Source organism: Cryptomeria japonica, chromosome 10 (assembly GCF_030272615.1).
Source record: "Cryptomeria japonica chromosome 10, Sugi_1.0, whole genome shotgun sequence".
Classification (NCBI taxonomy): Eukaryota; Viridiplantae; Streptophyta; class Pinopsida; order Cupressales; family Cupressaceae; genus Cryptomeria; species Cryptomeria japonica.
In genome coordinates this window covers 321,953,166-321,980,849 of record NC_081414.1, presented here as the reverse complement: position 1 = coordinate 321,980,849, position 27,684 = coordinate 321,953,166, and the positions used below count along the sequence as shown (strand labels likewise).

The 27,684-nt window shown below is 31.8% G+C and overlaps 2 protein-coding genes across 2 annotated transcripts; one reads left to right on the top strand and one right to left on the bottom strand.

Moving 5' to 3' along the window:
- Positions 1–882: 882 nt before the first annotated feature.
- LOC131076107 (cytochrome P450 750A1) lies at positions 883–3,742 on the bottom strand. The gene is made up of 2 exons (XM_058013155.2): positions 2,816–3,742; positions 883–1,601 (listed from the first exon to the last, which is right to left on the bottom strand). Exons 1-2 carry the CDS (start codon positions 3,707–3,709, stop codon positions 960–962), a joined length of 1,536 nt encoding a protein of 511 aa, XP_057869138.2. The 5' UTR covers positions 3,710–3,742; the 3' UTR covers positions 883–959.
- A 21,969-nt stretch (positions 3,743–25,711) lies between these two features.
- On the top strand, positions 25,712–27,423 carry LOC131076106 (peroxidase 12). The gene is made up of 4 exons (XM_058013154.2): positions 25,712–25,989; positions 26,106–26,291; positions 26,436–26,607; positions 26,808–27,423. Exons 1-4 carry the CDS (start codon positions 25,750–25,752, stop codon positions 27,251–27,253), a joined length of 1,044 nt encoding a protein of 347 aa, XP_057869137.2. The 5' UTR covers positions 25,712–25,749; the 3' UTR covers positions 27,254–27,423.
- Positions 27,424–27,684: the final 261 nt, after the last annotated feature.

Below are 27,684 nucleotides of genomic sequence, written 5' to 3'. Positions count from 1 at the left end.
TTATGATTTTCATTTTTGTTTTACGATTTTCATGTAATTACATATTATAGATGATATAAAAATGACTCTAAAACTTATTAAGTAATTATAATCATATCAATATGATCTATAAAATCTGTACACAGATTTCTTGCTAACACCAATTTGATCCACTCTCTTATATTCATTTTAAATAGTATGCATTAATAAGAATTCTACCTTTATTAATCTTAATCTCAATTATGATGCAAAAAAGGTATTATAGAGCAACATGGCAAGGGTAAGATGTTATCAAATACCTAATTCTTAGTTACCTTTTTAAGTTAGATGTTTTCAAAACAAGTTAAATTTGACGTAAAGTATAATTTAAATAAGTTAAGAAAGGCATAAATATATTTTTGGTTGATAGGTTCAAAATAAAAGATTTGATTAAGCTCTCATTTAATATCTACTTCTATTTTTACATTTACATTTTGATCATAAAATCATAAGTAAGTCTATATTTATTAATTTATTTTTATATTTCAGTATGCCTAAGTTAGATGAATAAATCTCTCATAACACGAGAGAGAGAGAGAGAGAGAGAGAGAGAGAGAGAGAGAGAGAGAGAGAGAGAGAGAGAGAAAGAGAGAGATGCATATGATACAAAAGATCAATAAATTTAGTGAAAAATATTCAATCATAAATTTTCTTGAACAATTATGAATATCAATCACTTAACAAAATTACTAATATTATATATGAATTCTCATATCAAATAAAATTACATAATTTACAAGAATAAATTTGTTATTGTAGATATGTTTTTGTCAATCCATTTAGAAATATGAAACAATATACTTTAAATAATCAAAAAAATAACATTAAATAAATACATATAACATATTAATGTTCATTCATCTGATAATAAGAATAATATTTATTTCATCTAATCATGGTATATATAATTCAAATGGATGTATGGTGACCATTTCTTATAATCATTCCATTTTGAGACAAGAAGGCGCATTCTCTCTTAACCTCTGAGTTGGAATAGAAAATAGATGTTCTTTTTTGGGAATGGTGGCCCCAAAATATTCTTTCATTTCTAATTCTCCTTCACTCCTCCAATTAAAATAGTGAAAGAGGTATGCTAGTGCAATCTCAATGGTGGGAATGGCCATGGAAAAACCAGGGCAACTCCTCCTTCCTACCCCAAAAGGAATCATCCTTAATTCAGGATCTTTGACTATATCAAAATTTTTACCCACAAATCTTTCAGGCTTGAATCCCAAGGGATCTTCCCAAACTCTTGGATCTCTTCCTATTGCCCAAGCATTAACAATAAGTCTTGCTTTTGTTGGTATCAAGTAATTATGATGAGTTCCCTCTACAATACATGCTTCTGTAGATTCATGGCGTATGAGCAATGGTACTATTGGATGTAATCTTAATGTCTCTTTTAGAACACAATGCAAGTATTCCATCTTTTCAAGATGACTATCTTTAACTTTCTCATCTTCTTGAACTACAAAATTGATTTCTTCTTGTAATTTATTCAGCACGTGTGGGTTTCTAAATACCTTTGACATTGCGCACTCCAATGCAGACGCTAATGTTTCTATTCCACCAAGAAACATATCCTATATACATATTGATATGTTAGTCCATATAAACAAGCAACTACAATCAACATAAGGTAATTAAACCACTACATTAGAATACGTCATTTAAGTTAACCTCGTTGACGAGGAGAAGCCAAATATCTAAAATCAATAATTAGAAAATATTTTTAATAAGATATCACTAATAGCAATTGTTTTAAGTTTTTCTTATATTAGAAAATCCTTGTAAGATATCAAACCCAAGCACCTCAATTCTAATGCATTTAAAAATTCAATTACCACCATGATAACCTTGTCTCCTACTTTTTCTCGTGTTCATATCGACAACCCCTTAAATAAAAAATCTACTTATAGAGTTTATCCTTATACTACTTCAAATTTTGCAACAATATAATTTAAATCCTACAAAATTAAAATTTTGAATCAAACTTGACTCCCAATTTTTTTTAGTACAATTGATAGTTGGCATACCATAATTATAGTCTTCTTGTCTTCTATGATAATTTACATGTTTGTAACAAGAAACACATTAAAAAAAAAGTATACCATAGGGTAAAAGCACAAGTTACCACCCAAGTTCCAATTATCATTCACTCTTTGCTCACCCAACCCTTAAATTACTAACTTTAAAGAAATAAAAAAAATGATAAATAAAAGCCTATTAATGAATTTCACACCAATAGCATTCCACTTTACCGTGGTAATTAGAAAGTTAGAAATTTTAGGTTTCAATTGGAGGAGTTGTGCAACTTCATTGGTACCCATAGCACCTCATTTTTGAGTGGTTGTAGTGCATGGTTATTGAAACATCTTTAGATAAGTATTTATGAACACTTGTATCATTTAATATTTACGGATGTACCAAATTAACTATAACAGTATTAATAAACTTCCCTTAAATATTACCTAAATCATTTCAAATTTCTCAAACAATCAAATCTAATGAAATTAAAATTGTGAATTTAATTTGACTACTTAACTTTGAGTACAATATGATATTGACTTATCATATTTATTTATTTATTTATTTTTAAATAACGCCTCATAAACTTTTTAACGTGACTAACGATGCTGACTTATTATATTGATAACCCTGTTAACTTCTAGTGTACTTCCCATGTCTCTATCCCATGTCTCTATCCCCGCCAATTTCAATCACCCTAAATTGTCTACTCATAGAGATTATCCTTAAACTAATTAAAAAGTGTCAGTAAAATTGACGATTGACTTACCATAATTATAGCCTTCTTGTCTTCTATGGTGATTTCCCCGTCCATATCCACAAGCACATCAACTAAGTCGTCATTGTGCTGCTCCTCCCTGCTACGCCCCGGCTGACGGCCCACATGTTCATCGATTATTTTGTCGAAAATGGCATCCAACTGCTCCTGAACTTTCTTCATGCGTCGCCTCAGCCCCTGCAAATCGAGCCACTCTACACAAGGATTGAGATAGCCAATATTCACAACACCCGCCCACTTAGCAGCCTGTGCAGCCAACTCCTCAAATTCGGAACCGCCAGAGAGGCGGTCGACAGTCCTCTTGCCCATCAATATTCGCCAGGTCAAGTCGGATGTGTAGCAGGAAACAGTGTGGCTCAAATTCACGCCCACTCTACCCTGCTCACTCTTCTCCCAGATAGATCGCACCATCGCCCACGCCTCTTCCTCCCGCACCCCTTTAAACGATTCGATTCTCTTCGGGGTCAGCAGCTGCAACACGCATACTTTTCTCATGTTTCGCCAATAAGAGCCGTACGGAGCGAACACGATGTCCTTGCAATTGTAAAATAGGTATTTTCCAGCGGCGGAAGGAGGCCTGCTGGCAAATATCAAGTCGTGGGTTTTCAGAAACTGCTTCGCCGCCTCAGAGGAAGACGCAACAACGACAGGAACTGAACCCAATCTGATAGACATGAGTGGCCCATATTTCTCAGCCAGTCGCTGCAGACTGCGGTGAGGAAGCGCTCCCAACTGATGGAGGTTTCCTATTATGGGCAGCGGAAATGGTCCTGGTAAAGCCAATCTCCCATTGGCTCTTCTCACACAACCCAATAGAGTGCACAATAACACAGTAAAAACTAAAACTGTGAAACCTATTGCCGAAACACTCGTATTCAAATCCATTACCACAAGAACTCAGAAATGAAGGGTGCTGAATGAAGGGTGCTGATTGACTTTGCTGGGAATGGAAGTCTGTATATAAAGCCAAAAAGATAAGGAGACAAGGCGAAGCTCTAACTGCATCCACTTGTTTTTCCAATTATTATAGTATATTTTTTAACATAATAAATGGTACCTAAAATATCTAGGAATATGGATTTGAATTGAAATTTATTTATTTATATAATATATGGATACAATTTTATTGTTTATTCTTTTTTGATTAAAGATTGAAAACATCTGGCCATAAAAAATCAGAGATATGAGTTTAGATATGAATTTAGATTGGAATTTATTTATACCTCTAGCCTTTTCTTCTTTCTCTATTTATCTCCCCCTCTCCTTCTCTCCCTCTCCTTCTCCATCCTCATCTCCATCTTTGTCTCTATCTCCTTCTCTCTCTCTTGTTCTCCATCCTCATCTCCATCTTTATCTTCATATCTCTCGCACGCTCCCTATTTCTCCATACATATATATATATGTATATATATATATATGTATATATGTATATACATATATATATATCCTCTCCCACACACATCTTCTATCTTTCCAAAGTTATATATATCTTTCTATCTCCTCTTTAAATATCTATCTCCCCCTCTCTCCCTATCATTTCTTTTATATTTCTCTATTTCTCTTCTCTCTTTATTTCTCTCCCCCTCTCTTTCTATATATCATTGTCCATCTCTCTCATACTCATACGTACACACACACTCCTTATTCCCCACTCCCCATCTCTATCTCTATCTACCCACCTTTATCCCTCTCTCTATTACTTATCTATGTTCCCCTCTCTCTCTCTCTCTCTCTCTCCAAATATTTCCCTCTATCATTCTATTTGTATCTCTCTCTCTCTCTCTCTCTCCACATGTTTCCATCTCTATCACTATCTATTTCTCTCACCCTCTTTATATCTCTTTATATCATTGTCTCTATGTCACTTTATCTCACCATCTATATCTCTAGGTCTATATTTCCCTCTCCATCTTCCCCTTTCTCTCTCTATATCTCCCTCTCTATCTATAAATTTATCTCTTCCATCTCTATCTATCCATCTCTCTTTATCTCTCCATCTCCTCTCCCTCTCCCTCCTCCTCTCCCTCTATATCTCTATCTTCCTCTCTCCATGTATCCCCTATATATCCTTACCCTTCTCTCTCATGCTCTTCCCCCCTCTATCTCTCCTCCTTTTTATCCATCTCTCTCTCGCCCTCTCTCCATATTGCATTTGATCATGTTTAGAAGGATACACACTTGATTCGAAGCTATCACTTCTCCATTGAGAAATTTGTTGCACAAATAAAAACATCATTTTCTTAATGGCCTACCAATTGAACTCATGTTTTACACAAATATATGCAACTAATAGACCAATTTTTTTCGTAATTAATCTCCCACATCTTTTCGACATACCCATTGCACACTAAGGTGCAATAGCTTGTAATATTTTATACCAAAGGCGTATCCTTATATGAAAAGGACGATTTATTTTTTTACAATCGATGATAAGCATTGGTTGAAAATGGATGCAAGACAGTTCAATGCATCTTGTCCGTTCATAGTTTTTCATCTATTTTTTTATTTATTTTAGACTGATTTTCTAAATTGTTTTTCGTTCCCAGTTTTACAATCCTGAAAATGTTTTGCGTGCAAAGCTATTTTTCGCATAGTCCTACACGCGCTTCCGAATAGAAGATATTATTATTAAAATATCATTTCCAGAGAACTTGTCCTTTTTCACTGTCAATTTTTTACTCCTCAGCATCAGTGACAGCATCACACGACATGACATGCCTTGGTTGAAGTGATGTTCTCTGTATTGCGTTTGGAAAAATGCTTCAACATTTTTGACATTTCCTAGTGTTTATATGTGCTGACCCACTACATGAAGTCTTGTAGGCACTCACCTCTACCGTGTAAAAAATCAAACTTTGTATACTTCATGGACCTGCATTTACAAAAGAGAGACTTTTTAAATTAAAAGATGAAATGAGGGTGAATCCAAGTTATGAGGCATATATGAGGTGCACTAGAGATTGAGAGTTTATTAAAAAGATTTAATTTGAAAAAAAATTAATTATTCTTTTTTGTGTTGTAATATAATAGATTGTTTCTATTTTGAATATATTTATCGTGAAATAATACAAAATAATAATATTATTTATATTATGATAATTTTATAAATTGTATAATATATTGATTAATAAACTCACTTTCTACAAAGTAGTATATTTTCATCTAGCAGCAAATAGTAATTATGTTTTTTAAATTTTATATTAAAGATGTAATAACATAATATATTTAATGATTGTATGAGAAAACTTGAGTAACATTTAAAAAAAAATCAAATCCATGTTGTTGATAAACTAAAACGCACCCAACATTCTTAATATTTGTAAACATGGACCAATGTTGAATGCAATAAACAATCAATAACGTGCAATTTATGTCAAGTTCTTTAGATTTGTAAATATTGATCACAATCAAAGGTAGCCCATAAATGGTAGATGATAGTTCACTTAACATACTTAAAATCTCTAATTGTGGATCACAATCAAATATTAAAGGTTTCTTGACATGGAACATGGTCAAATATAACTCGCCATCAATAACAAACAACTTTTGTCACACTCACAAATTTTTAAACACATAGTATATATAATTTGGTAACATACACTATGCTCCATGTCTTAAAGTCTGTAAGTGTAGATCATATGATAAAATGTATGCCATAGCTGATACACTACAACTTGATCAACATTACTAAGATTTGTAATCATGTCTTACAATTAAATGTAATTGATAATTGGTATCAAAATTTACCTACGTTCTCAATATTTACACACCTAGATCACATGTGAATTGGTACCATACAATATATGTTCACATTATTCAAACTTACAAACATGGTTTACATTCAAATATAACTACACAATGGGTTCAATAAAAAGGCCTATTAATTTCATAAACTATTTCAAACATATATTTATCTCTTCAATCTTAATCTATCCCTCCCTCTTATCTCTCTTTAATTGTGACTCTCTCTCTCTCTCTCTCTCTCTCTCTCTCTCTCTCTCTCTCTCTCTCTCTCTCTCTCTCTCTCTCTCTCTCTCTCTCTCTCTCTCTCTCTCTCTCTCTCTCTCTCTCTCTCTCTCTCTCTCTCTCTCTCTCTCTCTCAACTTGATCATATTTGGTAATGGAACCTAGTTATCTTCTTGAATCAAGAGTTTTATTTTAATAATCTTTTGATCCTTATAAGTGGATGTATAATTGATTTGAAGTTATCACTTCTCCATTTAGAACTTTGTTTCATAAACTACATCGTTTGCTAAACATGCTACCAATTGATATCTTTTATAGCACAAATATATGCAATAAAATAAAATCATTCCTAATTAATATTCCACACCTCTTAAGCGTACCCATTGCACACCAAGGTGCAATTGCTAGTTATTATATATATTGTTTTCTACACATCTCTATGCTATTATCAACGCTATAAATAATTTAGATTTTTATTCTGAACATTACATGAAGCTAACATTAATTTTTGTTGAGGTCGTCACTGTAATAGCTGGCCATCATACTTGTATTCATTCACATCCATATAATTTCATACAAGTATTCAATGATTAGTCAATATGTGCTAGATTTGATCATTGAACATTCTCTATCATATCATGTTAGATGAAAATGTGCCATTTTTTGTATTTGTATGCATGAGCATTAATATATGAATGCCTTCATGATTAAGAAACATGTTGGGTTAGATGCCTTCATGATATTCTGCTATAGACTGCAAGATCCTTCTTCAAGGATTGGGATTCTATAGTTGGAAGAATGCCTAGCAAACACTAGCTTCAAGGATGGGTAGAAAAGAATCACAATGATTCTCTCTCTCTCTTTCACACTCTTACAACTCAAATTATGCACGTCATTCCTCTCCAACACTTCAAGATTTGAGCACTATAATCTCTTGTAACTGAAATATAAGTATTTCCTATTGTAGGATGTTAACGGTTCCAAATGTATGTGTAATTAATATTTTTTGCACTTTCCATAGCAAATACATTGATATGTTATAAATTTTATCTAATTATCATGTTGTTTATTGATTTGATAATTCGTTGAAATGTTAATTGATTTAATCATATAGGATCTATTAAAATGATCAGTTATGGCGATTGAACTATCTATGAAATTTGGCATAAAAATATTATCTTTTCATTTTTTAAAGAAATATAAAATTGAATCATATATAAATTGTTCTATTGATTCATATAAGTTTCTTAATCAAAATATCAACTATTAGATTAACAGATAATGAATGACTTACAATTTCCTCATTATATAGAGACTTTGGATACATCCAAACAGTTCTAGAATCAAGAAAAACTTGCATTATTAGAAATAAAACAAAAACCTAAAAGCTATAACAAAATCTAAAATTGCAGTTTACAATGTTTACGAACTAGGGGAGAGGGGCCAGTAGTTGTATAGGTCCAATCGTCATTATAACAATTGTGCTTATAATATCCATTCTTGCCACATATTTATACTATATTTTGTAAATAAGTAATCCACATGTAAACAAAAAAATTGTCAAATGTTGGTCAAAATGGACCAATACTTGAACACAAGAGAGCCTATGATTGTTATATAAAAAAGGCATAAATACATTCATTAAGAAGTGAAATAAATCATTTTTTGTTTCAAATAAAATATCATAGCTATCCACTATAAGTGTGTCATTTATAAAATGAGATACACACTTAAATAGGTATTGTTATCATAGTGAAAAAATATTATTCTTATGTGTACAACTATCAGGGTGGCAATGTATATGCATTGGAGTATTTCATATTAATAATTTATCTTGTCACAAATATAAAAGATGAACACAATAAATAACTTGTTTTTCTCTATGAAATTTGAGGGATTTTCCAAAGGTATTTTGTATTCAGCAATCAGTCACTTTGTGTTCAATATAAGTTGTATTTTATATAATATGTTTTGATTAAAGTAAGCAGGGAGAGGGCCTGAACCCAAATACAGAGTATTTTATATAATATGTTGTTTTTATAACTACAATTTTTTTTTGTGTGTGTTCAACTATTGCTCCTTTGGTATTGGATATTAAACTTAGAGATAACACACATTTATGATAACTAATAGACATTTGGTCTATTTAAGTTGCATATAAGTTATATTTTACATAAAAGTACGATATTGTACTAATTACAAATGATATTTTTTTATTCAACCACTAGAGATTTTTGGATTAAGTTTTGGTCGAATCTTTAAAAAGTCATTTTTTGGAAACTTTACACTATACACGTTATTTTGATGAGTTACATGATGAGTTATGTCTTCAAACCTTAGTTGTTGTAATGCCCCGCCAGGAACCCTAAAGGATTGCAACACTACAAGGCAACTAAAGGGTGAAATAATTTTTTTTTTTTAAAGATTAAGTGTATTAATTATAACTTGCACAAATAATAACACAAGCGGAAGTCTATCATTGATATCCTAAAGGGTTACCAACGAAGATTACTTCTAATTAAAACTACATCACAATGTTAATCCAATGATCCATCTAAATTAGGGAAAATCAATTACGATAAATTAACTCAAATTCATAAACCATTTTCAAATAGATAGGTTCAAAGAGTTACAACATATATGCTTCCAATGATCCATTTATACATAAGATGAAAGGTAACTGAAATACATACAATCCATTGAACTTTAAATTACAACATTCCATAAATTACATGGCTTCCATAGAACAATAAAGTACAAAGGTTACAAAGTTGTTGATACAATGACCACACAGGCCTCAAAGGTACAATATCAAGAACATGAGTTGATACACGAAGCATGAACCAAAATACATTGGCGAAGCCAATCCTCGCATGAAGGTAACAACAAGATATCCGATGGGAAGTGGCACTACCACCCGACCATGTGATCCCATAATGGAACCACCCCACCATGCTAGAATATAGTAGAAGACCCTAAAGCAAGAATAAAATAAGTACAACAGTACACGACTCCGCAGTACTCAAGTGACTCAACTCACAAAACACTAGTGACCCTAAAGAGAGAGTGTCATCACATGGCTTAAGATGGTTACCCTAGGTAGGTCTCCATAGGTCCCGGCCCCCATCTTGGGTTATCCTGGTAACCTCTCCTAAACCCTCGACTCCATCTAAGCATCATGTGGACCCTACCAACCTTTTGTGAGGACAAGGCGGTAGGTTTGCCATTCCAGGCCTTCCCAAACACCTTGAGCCTATACAATCACTCAACCATGTGCGGGGTACATTATCTTAATTAATTTAATAACTACCCACCCCCTAATCAAGTTATTAGGTTATCACTTAATTGCTGACTTTCGAGGGGTTATCCTGCCATCCACTTTGGGTGTGGCCCCTGCTCGAAAGCCACTCTCTCTACTAGGACACTAATAGGATAGGACTCTCTATGAGAACTCTATGGCAAAACTGATAGCCATATCTAATCCTGACATTACACAGGTGAAGGACTCACAATCATAAACCCAGGATTGACCATTAGGAACATAACACATAATGGCTCACATCCTTAGGGTTTAAACATCGACACCTGACTAAGGGGTAAACATCAACGACATAATGACAACTTTAACAATATTGCAATGACATTTAAACAACTAGATTGCAAATATTATTAACACAAGATCCTACACAAGCAATCTTTCTTTTAAGCAGTCAACAGCATAAAATACTTGCAAAAAAGATTTCTGGAAATAAAGAAATCACATCTATTTAACATAAAGAAATGATGAAGTCACATTTCTAATAAGGTTGAATTGGAACCACATTTAAAATTTTAAAACTCCAATCAATTGATTATGATTAAATTATAATTTACCAAATCAACCATAACCAAGTCAACATTTAAATCAAATTTAAACAGATATATAAAATAATTTAAAATAATCCCAATATAATATATATTCATTGAATATAATATCATATGATTATATTAGATTACTTATATAAAGAAAATTAATATTTAATTTAACCATTTTCACTTTTATTCCAAAAGTTAATAATAACTTCCATTTATTTTTATATATTTTCCAAAGTACAAAGAAAAAATAGAACTAATCACTAAATAGAAGTAATATTAATTAACATTAATATCATTATTAATAACAAATAACTTAAATAATATTAATATTATTATTATTTTTTTAAATAACAATAATATTATTATTTATTTTTAAAAATAACATTAATTATTATATTTTAACATTAATATATTATTTTTTTTAACTTAAAAAAAATATTTAAAAATAAATAAAAACCAAGTTTCATGTGGGGCCCAAGGCCTCCATGGCAGCAAGTGCTACTGCCCCAAGCATGAGGTAGCAACGCTTGCTGCAACCCCAAGCTTGGGGACGCAACAAGCTACAGGGGAAGGGGTGCGTGGGCTAGGTTGAGCCCAGCTCCTCGCCATTGCCCCAAACCCCATTTTAATTTTTTTTTAATTTCAATGTTTTTCTATTAAATTTTTTTTTAAAAATAAAACTCAGATAATCACAGAGCATACAAAATTGAAATACAGAGGTAAATCTCTGTTATAAAAAATAATAGAACAATCACCAATTAATCTTTTAAACAAATTTTAGAACAAATAGAATGTTAAATTTAATCACTGGCAATAATTTTTGTTTACCAAGCAATAAAACCTCTGAGACAAAAAACAGAGATAGGAAGAAGTCTCCCAAATCAACCCAATTCATTCCTAAAATCAAATTGAATGGGAACAAGCTTGATCTCCATTCTCCAATTGAATTTTTTTTTTTGCTCAAACAAGAATGGACAAGAAGAAATCTAATTCATAATTATTTTTCCAATCTGGAAATTACCAGGAAGAAATTATTTGGGGGAAAAACTTGGCAAAATTTTGCCAGCATATCTCTACTCAAAAACACAAAAATAACCCAACTACAAACACTAGGAACAATGAATTTCTTGCATAAACAAAATGAAAAACATAATTTAAATTATGAAATTGCTTGGAGAGTTTGAGATTGAAATTTGATAACCAAATTGATGGGATTTTTTTTTCAACAATCTCATGGCAAACAAAAATTCATAACCCAATACTCATAAAACCAAACTTTTAACAACAATCAGAAATTGGAAAGAAGCATGGATTATTTTAAAATAAACAAGAAGAATTCAACCAACCTCTGGAGTTCCCAAGAAGAATTGTGAGCTTCAACAGAATTCCAAGCCAAATCAAAACCCAAAATCCTCCTTCCAAGAAATTTTTCTAGAATTTGTTTTCTCCTCCAGAAAAGCATATCCTTCCAAAAATATTTACAAGGATAAATAGGAAAAATACTTTAACCTAATCTTTTAGGTTGAAATATTTTTCTATTAAAAAACATTTAAATAACAACAATTGACTTTTTTCCATATTCCTCCAAAAATAAAGGGGAATTTCTATTTTTTTGAAAAAAAAAATACATTTCTCACATTTAGAAATTTAATCAACTTTTCAACTAAAATAGAAATCAATAATTTAACTTTATTTTGTTTTTCTTAAAAGCAATTAACTTTATTTATTTTACTTCTTCCGTTTGATTTAAACATGATTACTTTTCCAAAATAAACAACTATAGATTTAGATCTAATAAATTAACCAAATAAGCTAGGTTCAAGACATAAAGGCATAATATTGAATAAATTGCTTTTACCAACAATGAATGACAACTTAAACTTAAATAAATAACCGAACCACTATGGCACGCAAATTGAGGAAATACAAGAAGACTCGAAGGTCAAACAAAAGGAATGAACGACCGACTGATGACACTCACAAGAGTAGACTGAGGGTAAGAACTAGGGTCAATAGCTATCTCCTCCACTCCCATCGGACATATAAGGCATGCTCAGACCTGTGAAGCTAGGTGGAGACGATACCTCGTACCTACCCGATACTTGTACCTACAATATCCTGCATCATCGAACCACACTTGCATGTATATGAATATAGAATACACGGCACACACACCGATGAAGGAGATTTGTGACGTTCCCTATCTCATCGGAGTGAGTGAAGAAAAATCGTCCCCTTGCATCCAATACAATTTCAGACACGCAACATATAAATGACACATCGCATAGGTAAAGTAAGATGTCAGTTCAATGCAATAATCCATAACTGCTACAATCACAAGCACTGAAATACTGAAATAACTTATACATCTTATATCCAGATAACATGAAATAATATCCAAAATGTCTGAATAATGTCTAGCAATAAAGTATCAACTGAAAAATAAACTGCAACATAATATCAATCTAATAAGTCCGATCGAGAAGGGGTACTATAGTTGTAGATTGTTAAATCTCCATTTCACATTTCTAACAAAACTGAAGTCTAATGATATTCCATGTGATGACTACATGTTGATGAAGTTAGCCCTCACAACTACTGATCCATCTCTCCTACTATTTTATCAAAACAGAAAAGTTAAAAAAAATTAAAGCAAAAAACTATGCAAGGAGAAGGAATTATTAAATATTCCAGCAATTTTATTATGTTGTTATATTTGTTATATTATTTCGAAAGGGTCCTAAAAACGAAGAAGATGCTTTTGAGAAATTGGACGGACTTCTAAAAGATTTCCTGTCATTACCAAAAGAGCTCAGAAGATGAAAAAGGAAGATGCAAATTTGCTGCTGAATCTAATTTTTTTAATATACATTGCCTCAGTGCTGAATCAAACCATGCAGCACAGGGTGGTTTCAAAAATTTCAAATTGATTGCTATATAGTAGCAGGACTGAAGCAGCATATACAAGGAGCAATCCGTCAGAAGACATCCAGGGATACGGTTTTCTATATAAACTAATCTAGTGCTAAAAAGAAAAAGCTGAGATTATAATTGTTTTTCAGTTTCTGGTGATATATGCACTATCAATGTTTGATAATGACATCCTCCATGGATACTGAATACTCATATGTATCATAGGTATTATCAACAGTATTTATTACAAACATGTTACCTTTATTTTTGTTCGCTTCATATTTTATATAAAATTGTCCAGTATATCGAGACGCCCATATTCATTCTCCTGATACGTTAAAGTGATTCATTATTATGCAGAATATATAATGAATATAAGCATATCCTCAGAGATTTTGTGGTCCTCTCATGGGCTCCCCTAAAGCATGATTTTAAAAAAGCAAATGTAATGTGCATGCTGTCCGAGCATATTACCAATTTCATACTCGATGACCTTACATTTTCCATGACAGGAAACGCGTGACAAACTAAAGTGAGGAAGAATCAGTCGACCATGCTATATAAAATAATGGCCTGAGTTGAAGTCGGTGAGCCCGTAGTATAAAGGGCTACAGGGCCCACTGACCGGTGGAGGAAGTAGATGCCCTACCTGCACACTAAATAGTCAATGAAGGTCGATTTATGACATCTGGTGCCAACCTTTGGAATAAATTTTACTAGTTTTCAATATCATTATAGTGACAGCCACTCAGGACATGGAAATCCATTCGACGCGTATAATAAAGTGGAAGGCTACAAAGTCAAGGGTACGATTACCCATGAAAGGCACAATTGGAAGGCATATCTTTTCGATCTTTACTTTTTTAGCAGTGAGAGTGTGCGCCTACTGTCCAATTTGAGACATGTAATCTATATTCTACTTAGTATACAAGGCCTAAGGGCGTTTGTTCCTAGTAATCCAGCTTGGATTGTCCCCACCACATAAATTTCTGGCCATTGGGAATATGATCTCAACTACGTATTATTTTTATTATTTTGTTTATGTTATTTTTTAATCATCAAGATTTTCACAACACATAAATTATTAAGGCTCGTTGTTTTACTTAGTCAAGCTTCCTTATGTTATTAGTATGATATAAAAGAGGGCTTATGAACATACTACACGGGAGGAGACTAGTTAACACTAGTAATATTGCTTAGAGTTGTTGTCTTGACATTGCCTTCAGAGTTGTTGTCTTGACATTGCCTTCAGAGTTGTTGTCTTGACATTGCCTTCAGTTCTTATGTGGGGACGAAAGATGAAGTGATGAAGTGGAGGTGCACATGCAATTATTCATGGTACATTGTTTAAATGATCTAAAAGAGTCTAGTAATTGATCAATTGTAAAGTCAACTTGTTGGAAAAAACCTAATTTCATAGAAAAATATCAGAGATAATCATAACTTAGGTAGAAAGAAAAAATTGCCAATAAAATGAATTATTTGAAAATGTACAACTTTAATAGATTTCAAAATATAAAAATGATCTCCACTTAAAAACTATATCAAATTTCTCTAAACTTTACGTGAACAATGGATCCATCCACCAAGAGAACATTGTTTCAAGTAAAAGTCATAATTGGATGACTAAGACAATTGAGTCATAATGTAGGAATAAATAAACATGTAAAAAAAAAGTTTGAAGACTCCCTTTTCTGGAATAAGCACTACGAAAATAGATTTGATAGTCTAAGGAATCTATTTATTTACCAAAGAATTATAAACAATCTCAGGTAAATAACTTTTCCATATTTCCCCAAAATACTGTAAAAATTCAATGGGAGAATCATCAATCCCAAGAGCCTTCCCTTTGTTCATCTAAAATGCACATGACTCTACCTCCTTTAAAGAGATAAGTTTAATGAGGTAGTTATGCATTTGTTCAAAGATCATTGAAGGGATATAATCAAGGATGATGCTCTCACTTACTAGGTTACATAGATCCAAATTAGAAAAAAGAAAAGAGAAGTTTCTAATATCTTATTGGAAATGATTTGTCGGAAAATAAGATCCTACCTTATAGATGTAAACTAAGATCTCAATTTTCACACAAAATCATTGGGGGCAATGAATAAAATTTAACTACAGTCCTAAAAGTATAGTTGAACTCTTTGATTGATTGTTCCCTTTTTGATAATATTGTGATTGGAATTTTTATTCAAGATCTACACTAAAAGATAACTTTCAGTGATAAAGATGAAATAATTTATAAAAAATAAACCCAATAGCTTAGATTTGGAAAGAAGATATAGAAAGGAACCTGTAGCTATGAAGAGGGCCGAAAAATGCTAAGTTAGTTTGCTAGACCATAGTATGGGGGTGTTTTTGTAAACTGAAGGATGCAACTTCATAGCCAAGAGGTCTTCTAGGTTTTTCTCTCTAAAATTTATCCAAAAAGTGGTGAACATGTGTGTTGGGTGCCCTTGTCTACGAGTTTTCACCTATTTGAAATCTAGGAATGTCTATTATTGTTTGTTATGTGCACATTTAACATTCTCTTTTGTTGGATATAAACCTATGCACACAAAAATGAGGAAAATAATTGTTGTATTCAAGAGGGGCTTTCCTGATCAAACACTTCTGGGCTACAAAAGGTACTTCCTTCATAGACCTGAGACACACATGACCAAACTTCACATAAATTTGGTCCAAGGTAAGGATAATGATGAAAGGAACATCTAAGATTTTATATCCAACATAAACTTAAAGAGTAATGTAAATAATGGTGGGATAAATGAAACCATCATGCAACTTAACTAGGACTTAAAATTTATCATAATTTTCTTGATGTAACTCACATGTGTAAATGAATTCTTCTGTAACCACATTATCTATACATATTGGATCAATAAGCACCCCATATGTGGTTTCATTATTAATTCTAGTACTAATGTATAGTGGTCTATAAGGTGCATGCATTGGATTATCACTTTGGGTAAAGATGATATTATATTCAAGTTTATGTTAGATTTCTCTTGTTTCGAACAAGGTTCTGCCATATTCACTAGATGTTCGACTTGGTTGCTTTGACAATCCATGTTTACATAATCAAAAGTAGACTCAACAATATTTATGAAAAAATAATGGTAAAGATTTGCAAGTTTTGATTAGGAAGTTCTACAAATTTATTCTTGATATCATTTTCACCATCCACTTATATGATATTAAATTCAATGAGGTCTTAAACTTCACATCTAAGACATATAGATTGAAATCAGTATCATGTTGCACAATACACGATGATATTTACAAAATGTCTAGGAGGTAAAGGTTTGAAAATATCTACATGATGAATGGGGGAAGTTTAACTAGTTCTCTGTTTAATAATTGAAGGATAATAAAATATAAGGATTTAAAAGATGTGTAATATTGTCATTCTCTAGTCTAGAAGAGTTGTGAACTATAATTAGAGATGTTCTATCTGCAACTCAAGTTTCAATGTTATTAAAAGATTGGGTTTATCATAATGAAGTTATTATTTTTTAAATCCCTAATTATAATTTTGAGGAACCACTTCAAGGTTTTCAACTAGATTCGTAGATGAAGAACCTTCATGTTGACTTTATAAAAGTTGATACTTGTGAAGTGTTGTGCATAATTGTGTGAATGATGGAAATTCAATGAACAAAATATTATATCTACTATGAAGTTATGAATTACTCATAAAAAATCATTGAATATTAGTAACAAGAAGAGAATAAGAAATTTGCAAATACAAAGCTTGATGTCTATCAATAAAATTAACCACTTTCTCTTCCACACCTTGTTTACAATGCACTAAATCAGTTAGTGTAACTTGTGGCCCAATATTGTTTTGAATATATTACAAAAATTGATTAAATAGATGTGAAGAATTATAAATTGAATTATTAGGAAAAGAGAAAAACCAATCCAAAATAGTTTCTTTCAAGGATCGAGGGAATATTTTTGCAAGAAGAGCATCCTAAAGAATGAAATTGCTTCATAAAGAATGAAATGCTGATACATGATTGTTAGGGTCACTTTTCCCATTGCATTTCTCAAAACAAAGTACACCCATGTGTTATGGAATGATATTATTAAGAATGAAAAAAGAAAGTGGACTACTTCTGCAATATGATTTTAAGATTTGAGTGGGGCTGGTTTTGCCTTATGTTGGCCAATTTTTACTATAATGATGACATATCTTTGAATAATTAGCTTATGACAGTATTGATAGGTGAATTGTTTTGTGAAAAGCTCAATTATGATGATGGGTTGGAAGGAATGGTACGGTAAGTATGTGGACTATTATGGCAAGTGAGAGGATGAGATGGTTGATGAGTGTTTTGGGAATCAAAAGGGATAGTGATGGATAGTAGCACATAGGTATATTGATTAATAGGATTAGATAAATTACTAACATGGATGACATTACCATTTTGTATAGTGGTACACATAATAGAGGTTGTATATGTAGGAATAGATGGTATTGTTGTAGGTTGGCACTTAGATCTCAACTTGGTTTTGAGCAATAGCATATGCAATAACTTCTACATAAATAGATATATAGTCATTGTGTTTACATATGCTATTTGATATATGCTACATAGAACATCCACAACACATGAATCACCTTGCATCAATCTCCTTTGACTTTCAATCAAGGGGATTGGATTTCTAGACAAATTTCCTCCACTCACAAATTATGGAATGCCTTCCCATTCCTTGTCAAGATTCATTAATTGTTCATTAGAAACTATAGTTGAAAGGTCATCCTCATCAAGGGAGGCATGAGGTAATTATTTTTACATACATTAGGAAAGATGTATGTTGGATTGAGGGAAGATTTCTCTCCTATGTTTCTTTGTGAGAATAATTGAACGTGCAATTCGAGCTTAACACCATTACTAGTTAAAACATGGGAAGCCATAAGTGATTAAATTATTCTCACATGAATCTCATATTAAGAACAATGGGCTATGAAACTCATAAAAATATAACCTCCACAAACACACACTTGTTCATAAAAAACAATATAGAAAAAACTAGAAGGAAATGGAGGGAAATTGCTAAATTTTTTTAATTCATTGGTTTATCTCACAAAATTAATTGCAAACGTAAATTGACATAGCACTGATCCAATCAATTAACCAATTTATTAAGTGATATTCAATTATAGCAATAATGTAGTTGATCAACCAATTTATTAAATTATGTGAAATAAAAATGTTGTGATTAATTAACTAGCTAAATAAACAATATGAGATATCAATATTATTACTAATTAACCAATGTACTTGAAGATAAGTAGTAAATTTTAAAAATAATTGCACCTAAATCTAAAAAAATTATGTAAATAGAGCAGATCTAAATATCTAAGTCAAAGATTATGCAAAGATAAGACATGTCAAGTTCACCAAAAAGATTGGTTGGAAAATGAGATCCTAGCCTTTGGATGCAAACTAAGATTAGGTAACAATGAAAAGGCCTTAACTATAGTCCTGAAAGGAGCTAAATAGATTCATTGATTGGTTCCTTTTTTTATAATGATGCAATTAGAAATTGATATTGGAATGTATATTTAAGCTCTAGATGAAATGATAAGAAAATGGCAACTTTCAATGATGACAATGAAATACAAAATAGAAAAGAAACAATATAGCTCATATCTAGAGAGAGGACACATAAAGGAACTTGTAGTTGGAAACAAGACCTAATAATAGCATACTAGTTTGTTGGGTGCCCCATTTGAGGTTGTTTATGCACAATGAAGGATGTAGTTTCATAATCAAGAGGTCCTATAGGTTTGTCTCTCCACAATTTAGCCAGAAAGTGTTGGAGATATGTGGTGGGTGCTCTAGTCAAGAGGTTTCCAAGTCTTCAAAATTTAGAAATTTTTATCTTGTCTACTTTGTGCATAATTAAAATATCTAATTAAAATTTTAAAATTTGCAGCAATGGCAAATGACCTAAACAATATTACAAAAGCCATTATAACTCTTTTAGAGAATGAAAAAATACATAAATAATAAAATAGCATCACTAGTACATATAAAAGATATTGGGAAATCTACATCTTGCTCATAATGTTCAAGAGGTATATCCCATTCATAGTGATATTAAGGATAGCAATAGATTTACTCATAAGATAAAAAAATTTGTAACCATTCCATGTAATTATGGTATATGGATTGATCTAAAGATAATTAAACTTGGAATGACAATTGGGCATTGCTTCTTTTTCTTTCCATTTGAGTACTAAATCCTCAACTTTGAAATTGGGCTCAAATGATCACTAAACAAACCATCACGTGAATATTTGTTGATATCAAGTTATAAAATATTTTATGGATTGCTTTCTATTTTACTTCCAATAGATCCACATCCTCACTTACATTGCTCCATATTCTTCTACTACTAGTCTCTTTATCAATTATAGAGCCAAGACTTACATAGATATTGATCAAATGCATATTTTACCATATACCAGTACATATAAGAATGTCCCAATTATTTTAGTTGGATTAACTTGATCGTTCCATAAGAAATATTTTATTTTTCAATGTCATTACCTCTATTATTTTACTGCAATCTTATTATTATTTCAATAATAATTTTGCTCATTCAATCTACAAAATTATTGTCTTATGAATAGTAAATTAACAATTCCTTTACGTAAATTCCATACTCCATAGAACATTCAAAGATTCTAGTACCAAAAATGATTTTGCATTACAAGATATTATAGTCTCTTGATCTCCAAATCTAGTAAAAAGATTTAAAATTTAAAAATAACTTCTTGTGTACTCTACTTTCGTAAAACAACTTTAATTCATATTTTGTAAGGGACCTCCAAGGCATTGAATCATTTATTTTTTCCAATGTATAATTAATAATTTGGGAATCTTCTATCTGACTCATGGCATTCTACAAATATGGATTTGTAATAAAATCCAAGAAGTGAGGAAATATCCTCCTATTATATCTTGATGAAATTTATGCAATAACTTCTTAGACACACTCCGTAAGATAGATCTTAATTATTCTTTGTTAAAGATTCTTTTGAAAAGAAAACCATAATTTAAAATTAAAAACCCTCGCAGCCTATTGTTATATATTCTCTAGTTTTGAACCAAATTGTTTCCTGAATACACATCTTTGTTGTCGTAATACCTTTGATAGTGTAACTGACACTACAGTTTCTGCGCAATTGTTGTTCAGTTGTTTTCAACTGTGAGTTCTCTTGTAAAAAATGATGTCCTCACCATTTAATGGACAATCATGTTTTTCACCATTTCTCTCTCATATTGGTATCAGAGCGTAGGGTGATGTAGGCTGTGTGAAGGCGTGATGATAAGATATTGTATGAAACCTTTGGAGATGTCAATTGCTTTCTGTGTGCAGCGTGAGAAGATGACTGAGCTCGTTAAGATTTTATCAATTGTATTTCTTCTTAGGATTGAGGATTTAATAGAGTTAATTTGAATTTGATTTGATGGTATAATCACAACTATATGTTAGTAAATTTTTGACAAAACTGTATCCAAGACAATATTGATTGTTAAAGCTAGTTTAGGCTACCTATCTATAACTTTTTCGAAGGAGAAAGAAGAGGCAAATGTTTGGGCATAATTTTATAGTCTTATGAACTAAATAAAGTAAATGTTAAAGTTTTAATTTCTTTAATAAATATTATGTGTCATTGGCTAAGGTGCTAAATTGATATATAAGGAGCTGTGTCTTGCTTTTGGAGTGATAAGGAAAGTAAGGATGCATTTTATTTTTGTAGGTATATAAATTCAGTATTGGTTGAGGTTGACAAAATATTTTAATCATGATTACACATATGTCAAATATTTTCTTGTGCTTATGGAATCATCCATTCTACAATTGACAAAACCTTTGAAGGTGTGAATGCATCTTCAAACAATTATTAACCTTGAATGGATCTTCCAATAGTTATGCTTAGACTTTTAGGTCCATTTTTACTACACCTAATGAGGCCCCCAAAGACTCACGTGCTTGTGTTATCGGAGAGATTAAAGTAACATCAAATGGATATAGTGTAATAGGGTAAATTTGGAGGTTGGTGGCATCGAAGGATGGAGGATTTCCTTCATCTCAAGTTAGCCTCTCACTTTGAGATGAAGCTTTGAATGAGAAGTGTTTTTGAATTTAGTCTTTTTCTTTCCTTATTTATTTCTTTGTTGATCCTAACTAATTTAAAGAATGCATGTATTGTGAAGGTTATGTTTTAGAGATAGATTTGAGGTTTAGTGAAGAGCTAAAGTATGGATGGTTTCTCAAAGACATCACAATATTGTGATTGAGAATTATCACCCTTATGAGGATCAAGAGACAACTTGGAGGATTGTTGTCAAGAATATTTTAGTTTTTGTGATTTGAGAGTTTAAGACTGAGAGCTTAAGGATTTAGCTTGGAGCTACACCTTTATAAGGTTCAAGAAGCAACTTCGGGTAGTTCCACTTGATTCAAGATTTAGTTCTTTAGGGAAATATCTTCTCAAACACGTGTATTTATTTAATGTAATCAACAAGTTTTGTTGTCTAAGCCTTAATGGGGGGTCCCTAGGGTAGATGAATTTGATTCATGCAGGATCAATGTATTAAGGTGAGAAATGTTGGTGTAATACCTTTGATAGTCTAGCTATCACTACAGTTTCTAGTTGTTTTCAACTATTAATTCTTTTGTATAAAACAATGCCCTCACCATATAATGACAATCAATTTTTTCACCATTTCTCTCTCAATCTAATAATATTGTTCTTAAAAAATTGTGACTCTTATAGTTTTTGCGACCTCTACTTTATTTGGCTTCTTTTCATTAGTAATGTGTATGCAACACTATTCCTTTTACCAATTATGTGACATTGATGCCAATATCATATTCCATTGCTTTTGCTAAAAGTTTTCTTTTTGTCTCACAAAGTTCCACTTCTACAATATACTCCTTAATAGAAGGGTGTAAAATAGATTCTCTTACTTTATTCTTTGGTAAAAGTTTTTTTAAATTTTGCAACCCTTCTAGTATAGAGTATGTTTATTTTTACAAAAAAAATAATGCTTTACCTTTTATTCATTAAGAGTTATTGAATTAAAAGAAATAGCATGATTGTCTTTTGGTGGATTATAATTTATTATCAATTTTATTAAGTGTTTCAACAAACAAAGGAAACTAAAAAGTAGTTATAAATATTTTTTTATTCATTAAACGGAAAACATGAATGTATTATAATGTGCTCATGTTATGGATTGATGATACCTGAGCCAAAACACACATTATAACATGAGTGCATTGCAATGTGCTCATGTATTTCCTATGTTAAGCATAACATCGATAGAGGCCAATCTTGTCTAATATTGAATTTATTGAACTCGTAATGCAGTGAAATCAAGCTTGAACAATACCACCTGTATGTACCAAAGTTCAAAGACGTGTGTTTTTTACATTTTTAGTGTTTTAAATGAAAAATTAGTTTTCATTTATTTTGATTCATTTTCTTTGAATTTTATGAATAAGAAATACTTCATCACCCCGAACACTAATTCACCAAACTATGCTTTGTGAATTCCAACTAAAGAGATAACCTAAGTCTTTTAGAACTCCTCCATCTATTAATAGACCTCGCCATGAAAAACAAGTAAATTTGTTAAGTTAAATTGAAACTTTAAAAAAACTCCAAACATTTATTGGTATATTAAAGAGTATAAATTCAACTACTTCACATTAGGGAGCCCTTGCAATATACTTAGAATCTATTATTTCTCATAAAAACTCCATTAGTGGTCAAATATTTATGTGTGGTCCAACCATATGGAGAACACATGATAACTTTATTCTACCATATTATCATAAAAATGAGTGTGTGTGTGTGTGTGTGTGTGTGTGTGTTAGAGAGAGAGAGAGAGAGAGAGAGAGAGAGAGAGAGAGAGAGAGAGAGAGAGAGAGAGAGAGAGAGAGAGAGAGAGAGAGAGAGAGAGAGAGAGAGAGAGAGAGAGTTATTTGTGTGCACTATAGATTGATCAAACAACCAATGCACCCATGCATGTAAGTTTTAAGAGGTTCATTTCCATTGTGTAAAAACAAAAGAATAACGGGGGAAATTTTAAGATAGGTGGTGGATAGTTCTTGACCATCTCCCATAAAACAATAATGAGGGCCCATAATATTTTTGCTAAAACTCTATCTTGAGTTTGTCATCAATGAGATTCCAATTTTTTTTGACATTAAAGGTAGAGATAGAAACTATAGATTGGATAAGGAGGGCAGACATTATGACTAAGATGACATGCCAAGATCCCTAGGTAGGCCAAAGATTCAAAATTTCACAATCCCTTCTATTATGAAGGAGAGCATTGAGGTGGAGGCTTTCTAGTCAATTGGTTCCCTTATACATAACTTAATATAACACACTACACCATTTTCGTAGGATCTTGAGGGCAAGGCTTCTAAGCTAAGATTCTTAGCTTGTCATAATCATAATTATAGATTTTTATGTGATTGTGGGTCCAAGGGTGCTAAGGACATACACATTGCATACAATACTCTTAGAGTTTTAGTAATATGGTAGACAAGGCCACAAGGAAGAAGCATTTATACTAGAGTAACATTTTGATTCATGAGTTGATCGATAACAATTGCAATATTAATTAAAATTTAATTTCCAATAAGGAACTTATACAATTTTTTGTATTATCCTATAAAATCATTAATGAGCAAAAGATAATTTAAATAATTATATGTAATAAAATTATAGTAATAGATCATTCATCCTACAACTTTTAGCGACATAGCTCTAAATTATGCAACTATTTCGATTTTGCATGTTAATAATTTATTTCAAAGTAATATATATATATATATATATATATATATATATATGCATGTACAATATTTTTTATATCTAAATGTTAATATTAATATTGACATTTGACGATGAACATACAAATGTTGGATGTTCATCATCAACACATGTTGATTGTAGTTTAGTTTTCATACGTCAACTTTCATTGAAGTAAGCCTTTATTTTTTTAATCATTATGTTAGTAAATATTGTTAGATAGATTATGGCCAAAAAAATGTTCTTGTATTTTTTTGATGAAATTAATTTAGACTTCTCTTAATATTCATGGGACAAGGTAGGTGGGAATTGCTACAATAGTTTTGTTTTTGAGTATCGTCAATAGGGGTATGATTTAGTAATTTAGATTTTTTTGTATTTCTTCTTTTTATCGAAAATCTTTTAGTGCTCATTTAAATGATATTCCTCTATAGTTTTTTTTTTCTTCATTATTGTCATTGGTGGTCACACCTATATTGATGAAGAGAGGGATAGAATAAATGACACGGATTATCAACTTCTATTACTAGCATACCATTTATTATTTCATTGAACATTAACTTCTCTATACTTTTCTCAACTGAAAATTATAAATATAGTTGTCTAAATTTAAACAAATCAATGTGTGTGTACGAATGTTACATGCATGTCTATTCTAAACTTACCATAAGTAATCTATTTATTATTTTAATTAGTTGTGCTTCTTACTTTCTAGTGACTTGTAAATTTCTTCCTTTCATTTTCAGTTAGTTTATTCAGAATGTGTCCAAATTAAAAAAATTAATTCATACACATCAAATAAAAGTAATAAAGATAAATTAATTTTTCTCTTTGAACACATTCTCAACAATAAATTAATTGAAAATAAAAAAAGTACGTACAAATGTCACTAGAAGTAAAAATGTATAATTAAAATTAATGAATTGACCAGTTATACCTAGTATATTCGAAATAGACGCGCATGTAACACCAAACCACCTAGCTGACATTCAAACCAAACGTTCCTTAAAAATAACTTGCCAAACAAGTAAGCCAGAGTACGATATACAATAAAGCTGCTCTGATTCTGCTTGCCTGCCCCACCACTAAAAGTTTTTCAAAGAAAAATTCCAATCCGACGCTTGCGAGTAATGAATGTACACACAACTCTTCATTTTCAATCAGCCACGTATTTTCTGATCGTACAGACTATAGATTCATTCCTATTTGCTCTATTTTTCCACATCTTTTCCTTGGAATTTCTAGAAGCAACTCCACGAGACTTCGACATTCTATATAAGACAGATATGGAGACTCAATATGCAGAGATGCTTGGAAGGATATAGACAAAATGGCGAAATCTCTTGTGGTGGTTTGTCTATTTATTTTAACTGATGCAATCCATGTGTTTTCTATGAAACACAGTAATGATTTGTCGGCAGTGGCTGATGGTCTGTCGTGGACATTTTACGAAGAGAGTTGTCCCAATATGGAGGATACAGTTAAAACAACAGTTGAGTCAATTCTGAATGAAGATATCACTCAGGCTCCCGGTTTGTTAAGACTCCTTTTTCACGACTGCTTTGTCCAGGTATCCATTCGCTACTAATTTCTTTTTAGCATTCTGAAATGTTATCAGCACTATGTTTGGTTATGTAATATTTTTCCTCTAAATCAATTGACAATCTCGTTAATTTGCTTCGACAGGGTTGCGACGCCTCTATTTTGCTAAATGGAACGGGCAGTGAGCTGGAAGACGCTCCAAACTTGACAATAAGAGAGGAGGCATTGGAGATAATTCAGCTAATAAAGGATGCAGTTGAAGAGGAATGCCCTGAAGTTGTGTCCTGTGCGGACATCTTGGCATTAGCAGGCTCCTACGCAGTATACATGGTAGGCAATAACTGTTTATGATGTATGAAACAGTCTAAATTACCGTTTAGTCTTGTCATAGCTCGTTTTTTTAAGGTCTTTCTGTATATTTTCAATCCCCAATTAATTTCAAAGAAATTTTAAAGTTATTACTCCTATCAACAGGCGGGAGGGCCGGAGATTGCAGTACCGCTGGGCAGGAGAGACAGCTTGACCTTCGCTAATGAGAGTGTGACATTAGACAGTCTGCCCAGTCCAGCGTCAAATGTGTCTACATTAATGAATGCTTTTGCAGAAAAAGGATTCACTGAGTACTCTGAACTTGTGACACTCTCAGGTAGGTTTGCTTGTGGAATGGTTTTGGAGGCATTCATCGCCTACTGTGTTCACAACAAAGAGCATTTAACTATACTAAAATATTAGAGAAGTAATTTAATATCCTATGAAAAATAGTAAGAGAAAAATTTATATAGTAAATTCTCCATTGTTTTTGTATGAAGTGATGCATATTTGTAACGATTTGAAGCTCTGTGACAGGTGGTCACACATTTGGACTTGCCCATTGCTTGTCCTTCGTGGATAGACTTTACCCAACACAAGATTCCAGTCTGAATGAGAGTTTTGCTGAGGAACTTTACCTCACATGCCCCTCTTCTACCACCGTCAACACCACTGATCTGGACATTCGCACTCCGAATGTGTTTGACAATAAGTATTACGTGGACCTAGTGAATGGAGAAGTGCTGTTTACGTCTGACGAGTCCCTCTATACTGACTCCAGCACTAGTGAAATAGTTACAAGCTTTGCAGCGAATGAGAGTCTCTTCTTCGAAACATTTGTGGTTGCCATGCTAAAAATGGTTCAGCTTGATGTGTTGACGGGAAGTGAGGGGGAGATCCGCAAAGTTTGTTCAGTTTCTTCTTCTTCTAATTCTACATACTCCATCATCGATGCAGACAGCCACTCTTCCTCATCCTCTTGATTAATATGAATGGCTACGATTACTCATCTTTTACTGAAGCCATATTACAATGTATTTTGACAATCAAAATATCTCCGGCATCTATTACGAATCATGCCAATGTACCTCCTCCTTTCGTTACTCTCATGCCAAGCGGTGATATGATTAGTTTGATTAATATATATATAGCAGTGGAAAATAAACTTTTCTTAAGAGAACTTTAGGTTATTTAGAATGTACACTTTTAGTATAATTATTAACAGGAGAATTTTGTATAGTGCTGTTGATCATGTATATAGAAATATTTTATATAATTATTTTGTACAGTATTTTCTTCGTAGGATTATAAATTATATTATATGATATTATTTTTAGGTTTTCTTCGTAGGATTATAAATTATATTATATGATATTATGATTATTTTAGAAGATATCAAATATTAATATAAGCG

What these genes read in the sequence shown, in the direction of transcription:
- LOC131076107 (XM_058013155.2), bottom strand. Translation starts at nt 3,709, where the DNA reads ATGGATTTGAATACGAGTGTTTCGGCAATAGGTTTCACAGTTTTAGTT. An exon ending in ACAAGAAGGCTATAATTATG is followed by an intron (nt 1,602 to 2,815) that starts GTAAGTCAATCG and finishes ATATGTATATAG; the next exon opens with GATATGTTTCTTGGTGGAAT.
- LOC131076106 (XM_058013154.2), top strand. Translation starts at nt 25,750, where the DNA reads ATGGCGAAATCTCTTGTGGTGGTTTGTCTATTTATTTTAACTGATGCA. An exon ending in GCTCCTACGCAGTATACATG is followed by an intron (nt 26,292 to 26,435) that starts GTAGGCAATAAC and finishes TCCTATCAACAG; the next exon opens with GCGGGAGGGCCGGAGATTGC. An exon ending in TGAACTTGTGACACTCTCAG is followed by an intron (nt 26,608 to 26,807) that starts GTAGGTTTGCTT and finishes GCTCTGTGACAG; the next exon opens with GTGGTCACACATTTGGACTT.